This window comes from Loxodonta africana, chromosome 3 (assembly GCF_030014295.1).
Source record: "Loxodonta africana isolate mLoxAfr1 chromosome 3, mLoxAfr1.hap2, whole genome shotgun sequence".
Taxonomy (NCBI): domain Eukaryota; kingdom Metazoa; phylum Chordata; class Mammalia; order Proboscidea; family Elephantidae; genus Loxodonta; species Loxodonta africana.
This window is the reverse complement of record NC_087344.1, coordinates 11,383,472-11,397,844: the sequence shown is the minus strand read 5'-3', so window position 1 is coordinate 11,397,844 and position 14,373 is coordinate 11,383,472. Positions and strand designations below refer to the sequence as shown.

Sequence of the window (14,373 nt, the reverse complement as noted above, 5' to 3'; positions counted from 1 at the left end):
CCATATTTTGTTTATCCATTCATCACTTGGTGGACATTTGGGTTGTTTCCACTTTTTGGCTACTGTGAATAATGCTGCTGTGAACATTTGTGTACAAGCTTTTGTGTGGATGTAGGTTTTCAGTTCTCTTGGGTGTATACCTAGGAGTGGAACTGCTGGGTCATATAACTCTAAGGAGCCCTGGAGTGCAGTGGTTAAGTGCTTGGCTGCTAACCGAAAGGTCGTGCTTTGAACCCACTAGCCGTGGTTTGGGAGAAAAGACCTGGTGACCTGCTCCCTTAAAGACTACAGCTTAGGAAACCCTATGGGGTCAGTTTTACTCAGTTACATGGGATCGCTATGAGTTGGAATCGATTCAGCAGCACACAACAACATGATAATAACCGTGATGTTCAACCATTGAGGAAGTGCCAGACTGTTTTCGAAGTGGCTGTACCATTTTGCATCTCTACCAGTAGCTTATGAGGGTTTCAATTTCTCTACATCCTTACCATATTATTATCTGTCTTTTTTATCTCGATAATCTTAGGGGGAGTGAAGGAGTCCGTGGGTGGTGCAAACAGCTAGCATGCTTGGCTACTAACTGAAAGGTTGGTGGTTCAAGTGCACCCAGAGGCGCCTTAGGAGAAAGGGCTGCAGATCTACTTCAGAAAAATCAGCCCCTGAAAACCCTACGGAGCACAGTTCCACTCTGACACACACCTGGGGTTGCCATGAGTCGGGGTCAACTTGACAGTAACCAGCTTAAGGGGCTGCAGTGGCATCTCATTGGCGTTTGGATTTTCATTTTCTTAATGGACAACAGCTGGTTAACCTTTGAACACTGTGTGTGTGTGTGTGTGTGTGTAAAAGAAATATACTGTGAGGTCCAGGCTTGGGAAATCCAGAGCTGTGGCCGCACCTGAACTTTGTCACAGTGTTGCCAAACAAATACAGGACTCGTATTTAAATTTAAATTTCACATAAGCAACAAATAAATTTTTAGGATAAGGCTGTCCCAAGTATTGCACGGGATATACTTATTTTAAAAAAGCAAATTGTCGTTTATCTGAAATTCAAATTTGACTGGGCATTCTGTATTTTTATTTGCTGAATCTCCAGCCCTGCCTGCTACTAGTGGGCTCTGTGTCCTTCGGCCCCTGTGTTCCAGAGGTGGGGCTGGGTCTTGTTAGGGCACCAGTGACTCAGTACCTGTTGATGACCCAATAAGCAAGGTAAGCACAGGCTGACTTGTGCTTACTTACAAATATGAAGTGAGCAAAACCCATGTACTACAGATTAGTAGCCATGGTGAAACCCATGTGAAATTATTCACTATGGATTAGTAAGTAAGCACAAGTCAGCCTGTGCTTACCTTGCTTAGTGAGTCATCCGCCCATGTCAGGGACTGTAACTTTGGGAAAAGGGGCTTTGATTCTGTAGGAAGATGTTGTGGGGTTGGGGGAGAGACAGATGCCAGCCATAACCTAGCAGCAGAGACATCGGTGTGGTGACAAAGTGTGAAGTTGTTCACTGCAGAGGATGTGGTAAGTAAGGTAAGCTTGGAGGTCACGAGTGTGTGGGTGGAACTGGTGTCCTTGTCTTCTCAAAGCTGCCATCTAGCCTGGGCTTGGCTGTAGCCCCCCTGCTCAGTTCAGACCCAGGACAGTGAGTGGCGAGGTGGGGGTGAAGGTTTGCTGGTAGCTGGGTGCTGGGGCTCCCTCCTCCCCTGCTTCCTGGTGAGTGTGTGTGTGAGTGTATGGGTGTATATGGGGTGTGTGTGTGTATGTGGTATGTATGTGTGTGAGTATACGTGGTGTGTTGGGGTGTCTGGTGTGTGTGTGTATGGAGTGTGTGAGTGTGTATGTGTGAGTGTGTGAGCAAGTAGCATGTGGATGTGTGTGGATGTGTGTGCACAAGTGTGTACATGAGTGTGTGAATGTGAGTGTGTGTGAGTTGTGTATGTGGTATGTGTGAATGCATGTGTATGTGGTTTGTGTGTGTGTCATGTGGGGTGTGAGTGGGTGAGTGAGCATGTGTGTATGAGTATGTATATGGTGTGTTTGTGAGTGTGTGTATGGGGCCTATGTGTAGTGTGGGTGTGAGTGTGTTATGGGTGTGAGTGTGTATGTGGTGTGTATGTATATGGGATGGTATGTGAGTGTGAGTGTGCATATAGAGTTGTGTGTGTGAGTGTGTGTGTCTTTTCCCTTGACTTAGCTTAATCTGTTCTGTAAGGAATGTGACCCTGAAAAATTGCTGCTTTGTTTTTCCCAATTGTTTGCTGTTTTCTTTCTAATTTGTGCTGCTTTTACGAGTTGTTCTCAGAGGGAGATTTTAAGAGGATTTGCTACTCTTCTTTAGAACAATCTGTTTGCCTCAAAGATACTGGGAGAAGGTTTAGTAGCTTGTAATAAAATAAGCGGGGACTGGGGACTGAGCCTTATATTCCAGGTCCTGGGCCGAGGGCCATGGGCTGGCCGGGTGTGTGTGTTGGGAAAGGGAAGCTGTCTAAAGAGGATTCTTAGAAGTGTTGTAAGGGGGCACACACACAAAAACCCAAACCCGTTGCCATGAAGTTGATCCCGACTCACAGTGATGCAAGGTGTTACACAGCTGAACCGCTCCATAGAGCTTTCTTGGCTGTGATCTTTACAGAAGCAGATTGCCAGCCCCTTCTTTTGTGGTGCTGCGGGATGGGTTGGAACCTCCAACCTTTAGGTTAGTAATCAAGCACAGACCATTTGTGTCACCCAGGGACCTTTAAGGGGGCACAAGGAGAGAGGAAGGGAAGTCAGGGAAGGCTGCCCGGAGGAGGTAGCATTTGAGCTGGCTCTTGAAGGATCAGGTAGATTTAGAAATAAGGAGCTAAGATGTGAAGGGCTTTGCCAACCAATAGCAGGGCTAGGGCTGCCCTGTTCAATGTGACTATTTAAATTTAAATTATTACAATTAAATAAAATGAAATACTCATTTCCTCAGTTGCACTAGCCATATTTCATGTGCTCAAGAACGAATAGCTAAACATCAGCCAGTTGCCATCAAGTTGACTCCTACGCACGGCAACCCCATGTGTGTCAGAGTAGAGCTGTGCTCCACAGAGTTTTTGATGGCTGATTTTTTGGAAGTAGATCACCAGGCCCTTTCTTCTGAGGTGCCACTGGGTGGATTTCCAACCTTGTCTTTTGGTCAGCAGCCAGTTGCTCAGCCATTTGCACTACTCAGGGAGTCTCTTGCCTCTGGTAACCACTAATAAACTTTGGTCTCTGTACATTTGCCTATTCTAGATTATTTCAGTTCATTATGTCGAGGTGTAATTTACCCTGAAGGCTGTAGTCTTTTGATCGTCATCAGTGTTTCAAGTCCTCTTTGCTTTCAGCAAGCACCTCAACATAAAGAAAACGAAAATCCTTACAACTGGACTGATAAGTAATATCGTGAAAAGTGGAGAAAAGATTGAAGTTGTCAAGGATTTCATTTTACTTGGATCCACAGTCCATGCCCGTGGAAGCAGCAGTCAGAAATCAAATGATGTATTGCATTGGGCAGATCTGCTGCAAAAGATCTCTCTGAAGTGTTAAAAAGCAAAGATGTCACTTCGAAGACTAAGGTGCACCTGATGAAGCCATGGTATTTTCAGTCGCCTCGTATGCATGCGAGAGTTGGACCTTGATTAAGGCAGACTGAAGAAGAATTGATGTCTTTGAATTACGGTGTTGGTGAAGGATATTGAATGGACTTCCAGAAGAATAAACAAAGCTGTCTGGAAGAAGTATAACCAGAATGCTTCTTAGAAGGGAGGATGTTGAGAATTTGTCTTATGTACTTTGGGCGCATTATCAAGAGGGATCACTCCCTGGAAAAGGACATCAAGCTTGGTAAAGTAGAGGGTCAGCAAAAAAGAGGAACACCCTTATGGAGATGGATTAACTCAGTGACTGCGGCAGTGGGCTCAACAGCAACAATGGAGAGGACGGTGCAGGACCGGGCGGCGTTTCCTTCTGTTGTACGTAGGGTCGGTATGAGTTGGAAGCGCCTCGACAACAATGTAACAGATATGTCATATAAGTGAGATCATAGAATATTTGGCCCTTTGTGAGTGACTTATTTCACTCACGACCATAGCCCATATGCAAAAATTTTTGTCTGCTTCCTGTTTGTGTAAATAAAGTTTTATTGGCACACAGCTATGCCCATTCATTTACACGTTGCCTGTGGCTGCTTTTGTGCTGCAGTGGCAGAGTTGAGTAGTTGCAACACAGACTGTGTGGCCTGCAAAGCTGAAAATATTTACTATCTGGGCCTTTACAGGAAAGGTTTGCCAACCCTGTTTGTGTTGTTGGGTGCTGTTAAGTTGATTCTGACTCAGGGCCACCCCATGTGACAGAGTAGAACTGCCCCGTGGGTTTTTCTTGGCTGTAATCTTTATGGGAGCAGATTGCCAGGTCTTTGTCTTACGAAGCCACTGGGTAGGTTTGAACTGCCAACCTTTTGGTTAGCAGTTGAGTGCTTAACTCTTGCACCACCAGGGGTCTTTTTGCCAACCCTCCTTCTAGGGTAATAAAGACACAGAACCCAGAGATGACAATGATACGTTTGGGGGAATAAGCAACATCAACATTGTTGTTGTTAGCTGCCCTTGAGTCAGCTCCTGACTCACGGTGAGCCCTTGCACAGTGGGGCGAAACGCTGCCCGGTCCTGTGCCATCCCCATGACCTGTTGCAGATTGGACCTTTGGGACCCAAAGGGTTTTCACTGACTTATTTTTGGGAATTGATCACCAAGCCTTTCTTCCTAGTCCATCTTAGCCTGGAAACTCTGCTGAAACCTGTTCAGCATCCTAGCAGCACACAAGCCTCCATTGACAGGTTATGGCTGTGTACGAGGTGCATTGACTGGGAATTGAACCCTCCTCCCACAGGGACAGCAGAATTCTACTACTGAACCAGCGCTGCTGCGTAACAACAAAACGGCTGACATTAAATGAGCACTGTCTTAGTCAGGGCTCTCTAGAGAAACAGAACCAATGAGATGTGTGTACGTGTGTGTACGTGTGCGTACTTGTGTGTGTATATATATGTATGTATATAAATATATATATACATAGAGAGAGAGAGAGAAATTTACTTTAAGGAACTAGTCACACCATTGTGAGGGCTGGAAAGTCCAAAATCTGTAGGTCAGGCAGCAGGCTGGAGACTTCTGCAGGCTTGTGTCCCAAGATCCATAGGTCTGTTTATAGACTGAAAGTAGACCATACCTCTAGGGACTCCCCTTTCTATTTTTTTTTTTCACTTTTTTTCTTTCATTGTACTTTAGGTGAAGGTTTACAGAACAAACTAGTTCATCATTAAAAGTTAGTAAACATATCATTTTATGACATTGGCTAAGAACCCCATGACATGTGAACACTCCCCCTTCTCGATCTTGGGTTCCCTATTACCAGCTTTCCTGTAGGGACTCCCCTTTCTATTGATTGATTGATTACATTATGAAAAGTGATTACATTACATTGTATTAGACTACATTATGGAATAGCGACTAGTCTAGTGTTTGGCCAAACCACTGGGAACCGTAGCCCAGGCAAACTGACTCAGAAAAATAACCATCACACTCATACCCACACCCACACACAATGTGTGGTAGGTATCACTCTAGTGTCTGCCCAGTATAACCTCATTCATTCTTCCTCCTAGGTCATGAGGTAGGGGAAGAAATGGAGCCTTGGCATTGTGCTAGAGGGTGGGCAGCCCTATTTAGCTGGAGTGCCCACATGGTGTAGGTGATCGAGGGGCAGAACCTTGAGGGCTGTGAGTGGGAAGCGTAGGGCCAGTGGGAGCTACAGAGGGTGTTGGAGCCTGGGAGGGACCACTTTCAGGAGAGTGGGTAGGCAGGCCGTTCACCTAGGGGAGATCAGGCTGGGTGGGAAGGCCTTGTCACACCCAGGTAAAGGGTAATCAGGCCTTGACTGCAGGTCAGGAGAGCAGGTCAGGTAGGAGAGCCAGCAAGGTGGGAAAATTGACAAAACAAATACATTAAGCTCTCCTTGCCCCATTTCTGATGTGGGCACCTTTATTCTCATAAATCATTTCCTGGAGATCTTCCCCACTGACGTGCCATGTTACTCAATCTCCTCTGTAATCTCTTTGTCTCAGTTGCATCAGGTTCCATGTGATTAATTAAGACTCCTTGGTTTAACAGGTACTGCCAAAGGAATCATTTCTTTGCCTTTTGAAGCGGATTACTTAAGCACGGAGACTTTTTGCTGAAATCATGAATCAGGGCTGGTTACAGAATTTGCGGGCCTGGTGCAAAATGAAAATGTGGGGCCCCCATTCTTAAGAATTCCAAGATTGTGACCAAAAAAAGAAAATAGAACAAAAAACCAGTTGCCACTGAGTTGACTTCAACTCACGGCGACCCTGTGCATGTCAGAGCAGAACTGTGCTCCGTGGGGGTTTCAGGGGCTGATTTTTCAGAAGTCGAATGCCAGGCCTTCCTTTCAAGGAGATGGCCAGGCCTGTCTTTCAAGGAAGGAGCCCTGGTGGCGAAGTGATTAAAGGCTTGGCTGCTAACTGAAAGGTTGGCACTTTGAACCCACCAGGTGCTCCGAGGGAGAAAGATGTGGCAGGCTGCTTCCGAAAGGTTACAGCCTTAGAAACACTATGGGGCCGTTCTACTCTGTCCTATATGGTCGCTATGAGTCTGCATCAACAGTGGCCTTGGTTTTCTTTCAAGGCGCCTCTGGGTGAACTCCACCCTCCAACCTTGAAGTTAGGAGCTGAGAGCATTAGTCCTGTGCACCAGGGACTCCAAACCAATGGCCACTCCGTCGCTTCCGACTCATGGCGACCCCGTGTGTGCAGAATAGAACTGTGCTCCACAGGTTTTTTTTTTTTTTTTAATTTTATTGTACTTTAGGTGAAAGTTTACAGCACAAATTAGTTTCTCATTAAAAAATTTATACACATGGTCTTGACCCACCTGGATCAAAGGAGAATGAAGAACACCAAGGACACAAGGTAATTACGAGCCTGAGAGACAGAAAGGGCCATATAAACCAGAGGCTACATCAGCCTGAGACCAGAAGAGCTAGATGGTGCCTGGCTACAACTGATGACTGCCCTGACAGGGAACAAAACAGAGAACCCCTGAGGGAACAGGAGGAGAGCAGTGGGATGCATACCCCAAATTCTTGTAAAAAGACCAGACTTGATGGTCTGACTGAGACTAGAAGGACCCTGGTGGTCATGGCCCCCAGACCTTCTGTTGGCCCAGGACAGGAGCCATTCCTGAAGCCAACTCTTCAGACAGGGATTGGACTGGACAATGGGTTGGGGAGGGATGCTGGTGAGGAGTGAGCTTCTTGGATCAGGTGGACACTTGAGACTATGTTGGCATCTTCTGTCTGGAGGGGAGAGGAGAAAGGGCAGAGGGGGTTAGAAGCTGGCAAAATGGACATGAAAAGGGAGAGTGGAGAGAGGGAGTGGGCTGTCTCATTGGGGGAAGAACAATTGGGGGTATGTAGCAAGGTGTATATAAGTTTTTGTGTGAGAGACTGACTTCATTTGTAAACTTTCACTTAAAGCACGATAAAAATTAAAATTTATACACAAGTTGTTTTGCGACATTAGTTGCAATCCTTGCAATGTGTCACCACTCTCCCCCTTTCCGCCCCAGGTTCCCTGTGTCCATTCTTCCAGTTTTCCTGTCCCTTCCTGCCTTCTGGTCTTTTCTTTTGGGCAGGTGTTGTCCATTTGGTCTCATATACTTGAAGCATATTCCTCACATGTGTTGTTGTTTGTTTTGTAGACCTGTTGCCCTTGAGTCAATTTTGACTCATAGCGACCCTGTAGGATAGAGTAGAACACCCCATATGGCTTCCAAGGAGTGGCTGGTGAAATTGATCTGCTGACCTTTTGGTTAGTAGCCCTAGCTCTTAACCACTGTGCCACCAGGACACTGTTTGTTTAATTAAAAAAAAAAAAAAAAACCCAAACCCGTTGCTGCTGAGCCGATTCCGACCCATAGCCATCTTATAGGACAGAGTAGAACTGCCCCCTAGGGATTCCAAGGAGTGGCTGGTGGATTCAAACTGTGACCTTTTGCTTAGCAGCCGAGCTCTTAACCCTTATGCCACCAGGGCTCTGTTTTTTTCATAGGCCTGTCTAATCTTTGGCTGAAAGGTAGACTTTGGGAATGGGTTCAGTTCAAGGTAGCAGGGCGTCTGGGGCCCATAGTCTCAGGGGTTCCTCCAGTCTTGGTCAGACCTGTAAGTCTGATTTTTTTCTGTGAATTTGAATTTTGTTCTATGTTTTTCTCCCACTCTGTCCGGGACCCTCTATTGTGATCTCTGTCAGAGCACTCTGTGGTGGTAGCCAGGCACCATCTAGTTCTTCTGGGCTCAGGGTAGTGGAGGCTGTGGTTCATTGCGGTCCTTTGGTACTTTGGACTAATATTTTCCTTGTGTCTTTGGTTTCCTTCATTTTGCTTTGCCCTGAATGGGATGGGAACAATAGGTGTATCTTAGCTGGCCGCTGGTAAGCTTTTAAGACCCAGAAGCTACTCACCAAAGTAGGATGTGTAGAACATGTTCTTTGTGAACTGTGGTATACCAGTTGACCTAGATGTCCCCCGAGATGATGGCCCCTGTTCATAGGGTTTTCAGTGGCTGGTTTTTGGGAAGGAGATTGCCAGGCCTTTCTCCTGAGGTGATTCTAGGTAGACTCAAACCTCCAACTTTTCAGCGAGCAGCCAAAAGCGTATGCTATCAGGGCAGAGACCCAAGCATGGGGCCCCTCTGAGCGTGGAGCCCTGGGTGGCTGCTTAGGCCACATACCCATAAAACCGGCCCTTCACTGATCCTTATGATCTACATGTGGCGTGTTTGCTTACCTGTCCTGTTTTCTCTTCCAGTGTGTCCTGGCATGGATATTCGGAACAACCTCACCCGGCTGCACGAGCTGGAGAACTGTTCTGTCATTGAAGGACATTTGCAGATATTGTTGATGTTTAAAACGAGGCCCGAAGATTTCCGAGACCTCAGTTTCCCCAAACTCATCATGATCACTGACTACTTGTTGCTCTTCCGGGTCTATGGGCTCGAGAGCCTCAAGGACCTGTTCCCCAACCTCACAGTCATCCGGGGCTCACGCCTCTTCTTCAACTATGCGCTGGTCATTTTCGAGATGGTGCACCTGAAGGAGCTTGGCCTCTACAACCTGATGAATATCACCCGGGGGGCTGTCCGCATCGAGAAGAACAATGAGCTGTGCTACCTGGCCACCATTGACTGGTCACGCATCCTGGACTCTGTGGAGGATAATTACATCGTGCTGAACAAAGACGACAATGAAGAGTGCGGGGACATCTGTCCGGGCACTGCCAAGGGCAAGACCAACTGCCCAGCCACTGTCATCAATGGGCAGTTTGTTGAGCGGTGTTGGACCCATAGCCACTGCCAGAAAGGTATGCTGGGGATGCAGGGTTGTAAAAGTTTTCTAGAAGGCTTGGCCCTTAGGTTTGGGGACGAGAATTTGTGGCATTTGAATGGATCCAGGTAGAGTCATTCACTAGACCACGGCTTGGCAAATATTTTCTGTAAAGGCTTAGCTAGTAAATACTTTAGACTTTTCGGGCCATCTGATCTCTGGCACACCTATTCAACTTTGCCATTGTAGCAGGGAAGCAGTTGTAGACAACGTGTAAACAAACAGGGCTGGCTGTGTTTCAATAAAACTTTATTTATAAAAACAAGTGGTGGGCCAGATTGTACCTGGTGGAGGCTGTGGTTCATGTGGTCCTTTAGTCCTTTGGACTAATATTTTTCTTGTGTCTTTGGTTTTCTTCATTCTCCTGTGAGTCATGATAGTTTGCTAGCTCGTGTGCTAGACAGTTGAATGTTCCTCTTACGTGGGAGATGAGTAGGAATTGGAGATTATGGACTTTAAAATAACAAAGTTTATTTCTTATCTGACTACAGAAGGAAAATTGCTCTTGGTAGACATTTGGAAAAAGAGAAATGTGCTAACAAAAAGACAGTCATTATTCCACAACCAAAACTGGTGGTAGTGGTTTGTTGAAGGTTTGTTATAATGGGTGTTTAATAGAACGGTTGTGTCTTGATTTACTTTATCGTCTCTATTGTTGAGTGTCTAGATTATTTTCAGTTTTCACAAGGAGGGGGATATACATTTTTGGGCCTAAGCTTTCTCTAGCATTTGTTTCTTGAGACCTGCTTTCCAGAAGTGAAATTTCAACGTCAAAGGCACTTGATTCCGATTACCAAGTGACTTTCCGGAAATGTTGTATCATTGGATGAGGGGACACCTCGGCCAGCTTTGAGACTCTTTCATAATTTGCTGGGGGAAGGAGGTGCTGATGTGTTTTCGTCATTTATATTTGCATTCCTTTGATTGCTACCGGGGTGAACCTTTGAGAAAAAAATGTTTATTTGCCATTTAGGTTTTCTCTTCCTGTTCTTATCCCTTATCCATTTATTTTTTAGTACCTTGGTGGTTTTGAAAAATTAATCCATAGGTGATTTTTGTTGATGTCAATTTTGTCAGTTTTATTTTCAGATGTTCTGTTGAGTATGCTTCGGATGCCTTTATCAGAGGAGCTGAACATATTTATGGAGTCCAGAGCTCAAATTTTGCATACCCCTCCTGTTACTTTATAGTTCCCTGGGTGGTGCAGTTGGTTTGTGCTTGACTACTACTGTCATGGAGTGTAATTGTGTCCCCCCAAAATATATGTCAACTTGGTTAGGCCATCATTCCCAGTATTGTGTGGTTGTCCACCATTTTGTCATCTGATGTGATTTTCCTATGTGTTGTTAATCCTACCTCTATGATGTTAATGAGGCAGGATTAGGGACAGTTATGTTAATGAGGCAGGACTCAGTCTACAATATTAGGTTGTATCTTGAGTCAGTCTCTTTTGAGATATAAAAGAGAAGTAAGCAGAGAGACAAGGGGACCTCATTACCACCAAGCAAGAAGAGCCAGGAGCGGGTGCGTCCTTTGGACTCAGGGTCCGTGTGCCGAGAAGCTCCTAGATCAGGGGAAGATTGACAACAAGGGCCTTCCCCCAAAGCAGACAGAGAGAGAAAGCCTTCCTCTGGAGCTGGCATCCTGAGTTTGGACTTTTACCTTCCTAGACTGTGAGAAAATAAATTTCTCTTTGTTACAGCCATCCAGTTGTGGTATTTCTGTTATAGCTGCACTGGAAAACTAGGACAACTAGCCTTAAAGGCTGGTGGTCAAGCCCATCCAGTGGCAGTTCAGAAGAAAGGCCTAGAGGTCTGCTTCCACAAAGATTACAGCCAAGAAAACCCAAAGGAGCAATTCTGTCCTGTAGCATGTGGGGTTGCCATGAGTCAGAACTGACACGACGGTAATGAGCTTGGTTTTGGTTTCTGTGGCTTTATGCTTAGAAAGCCCTTTCTGTCCATGAAATATTTTCCCAGTTTTCTATTTTAATTTTAATCATTAAAAGTATTCGTCCTGGACATTTGGGATCTGTTTGTGTGCGTAATTTGAAGAGGGTGTCCATTTTTCCCTAAATAACTAGTTGGGGCTCCAGCACTGTGCCTTGCAGAAACCTACACCCCCGTCATCGTGGATCCTGGGTCTGTTTCTGGGTACCCGTTGATATGTCTGCTTCTCCTTGCCCCAGTGTTACGTCGTTTTTAACCATTGTAGCTTTATATTGTGCTTTCGGTTATTATCGTGGTGGAAACACATAACAGAAGATTCTCTAATTCAACAATTTCCACATGTATAATTTAGAGACATTGATCACCTCGAATTCTTCATGTGGCGCAACCATGATCACTATCTTTTCCAAATGATTCCACCACCATTTGTAGCTTTATAATGTTTTCGCCTCCAGGAAGGCAACTTCCACATACATACCCGTGACTTGTTTATTGTTCCATGGGCTCTTTCACATGTTGTGAAATTTTTTCTGGGAAGAATTAGCGAATGTGATTGAAGTGGGTATCTTAAGGGTTACATAACAAAAGATAAGGGAAGGGAGGAAGGAGAGTCATTTTTACCTGAGCTCATAGCTACTGGGAAGCTACAGAGGTTGAGTCATGAGTAGAATCCTTGGAATTTTCAGTGAGGATTCCATCGTTGGAGCCCTGGGGAGGAACCCTGTCCTTGTCTCACATGCCGGATGGCCGGGAGTGGGAGGTGAGCACAGTGAGGAATGGCATAGAGCCTGTGCCTCTTTTCAGAGACGGGGCAGGGAAGGGAAAGAGAATGTGGTTGTTTGTGTCAGTAGTGGCTCTGGGGAGGGAACAGTGTTTATTATGCCGTGGAAAAATCTTGTGAATGCTGGCAGGTCCAGGACAGAAAGAAGCTAAGCTATGAATAATAGCCGAGAAAGAGGATCGTGGCTGGGCAAGCTGTTGGTGGAAGGAGTGAGACCACCCATAGCTTTGGAGTTTTTTTTCATTGTACTTTAGATGAAGGTTTACAGAACAGACTAGCTTCTCATTAAACAATTAGTACACGCATTCTTTTGTGACATTGGTTACCAACCCCACGACATGTCAACACTCTCCCCTTCTCAACCTTGGGTTCCCCATTACCAGCTTTCCTGTCCCCTCCTGCCTTCTCCTCCTTGCCCCTGGGCTGGTGTACCCATTTAGTCTCGTTTTGTTTTATGGGCCTGTCCAATCTTTGGCTGAAGGGTGAACCTCAGGAATGACTTCATTACTGAGCTATAAAGGTGTCCAGGGCCATTCTCTTGGGGTTTCTCCAGTCTCTGTCAGACCGGTAAGCTTGGTCTTTTTTTTTTTTGAGTTAGAATTTTGTTCTACGTTTTTCTCCAGCTCTGTCCAGGACCCTCTATTGTGATCCCTGTCAGAGCAGTCGGTGGTGGTAGCCAGGCACCGTCTAGCTGTGCTGGACTCAGTCTGGTGGAGGCTGTGGTAGTTGTGGTCCATTAGTCCTTTGGACTAGTCTTTCCCTTGTATCTTTAGTTTTCTTTATTCTGTCTTGCTGCAGACGGGGTGGGACCAGTAGAGTATCTTAGATGCCTGCTCAGCAAGCTTTTAAGACTCAAGACGGTACTCAGCAGAGTAGAATGTAGAACATGTTCTTTATAAACTATGTTATGCCAGCTGAGCTAGGTGTTCCCCGAGACCGTGGCTTCTAGCCCTCAGCCCAGTAATTCAGTCCCTCAGGGAGTTTGGCTGTGTCTGTGGAGCTTCCATGACCTTGCCTTAGACAAGTTGTGCTGGCTTCCCCAGTATTGTGTACCGTCTTAACCATAGTTTTGGAGTTTTGTAGAAGAACGGGGAAACTCCGGAGGCGGGGGTTGGGTGTGTGTAAATAAGCGGGTTCAGGTGACATTTTAGATACATTTGGAGATAGAAAGTTGGCTTTCTCTTATGGTAAGTGAGAAAAGGTTGTGTGGGACATACTGTGTGAAAGCGTGCACAGGTGTAAGGGGGAGTACTGTGCTCCTTGTTTTAGAGACCAGAGAAGCTATTTAACTTGCCCCAGGCCACACAGCTAATAAAAGAGTTGGGGTTTGTGCAAAGTCTGAGACATAATAAGAAAAAGCATGCGTTATGAAAACCACGATGAGATACCACTTCACACCTACCTTGTTGTTGTCAGTTGCCATCGAGTCTGCTCCAAATCATGGCGATCCCGTGTACAGCAGACGTTGCCTGGTCCTGTGCCATCTTCATGATTGTTGGTATGCTCGAGTCCATTGGTGCAGCCACTTATTTTGAGTGCCTCCCAATCTAGGGGGCTCATTTTCCGGCACTGTATCAGACGATGTTCTGGTGTGATCCATAGGGTTTTCCTTGGCTAATTTTTGGAACCTGATCGCCAGGCCTTTCTTCCTAGTCTGTCTTAGTCTGGAAGCTCTGCTGAAGCGTGTCAGACCACTAGGATGGCTATTATCAGAAAATAAATTACAAGCGTTGGTGAGGATGTGGAGAAATTGGAGCCCCCGTGCATCGGTGGTGGGAATGTAAAATGGTGCAGCCGGTATGGAAAATAATCTGGCAGTTCCTTAAAAAGTTAAACATAGAGTTGCCATAGAAGCCAGCAATTCCACTCCTGGGTATAGACCCAAGAGAACTGAAAGCAGGGACTCAAACAGATCCTTGTACACCCATGTTCACTGCGGCATTGTTCACAATACCAGAAAGGTGAAAACAACCCAACAGTCCCTCAGCAGTTGGGTAGATGAACAAACAGTGGATACATACAATGGAATATTATTCAGTCAGAGAGAGAAAGGAAATCCTGAGGCATGCCCCAACATGGATGAACCTCAAAAACATGCTGAGTGAAATAAGCCAGACACAAAAGGACAAATACTGTATGATTCCGCTTATATGAAATGTCTAGAATAGGCAA

The 14,373-nt window shown here is 45.7% G+C and overlaps 1 protein-coding gene across 2 annotated transcripts in view; it reads left to right on the top strand.

Annotated features, from left to right (window-relative positions):
- INSR (insulin receptor) overlaps positions 1 to 14,373 on the top strand; it is a 180,183-nt gene that overhangs the window by 19,371 nt on the left and 146,439 nt on the right. For both annotated transcript variants that reach the window (XM_064280451.1, XM_064280452.1), the window contains exon 2: positions 8,897 to 9,448. In XM_064280451.1, coding sequence (XP_064136521.1) covers positions 8,897 to 9,448 — 552 coding nt within the window. The remainder of the gene's footprint in view (positions 1 to 8,896; positions 9,449 to 14,373) is intronic.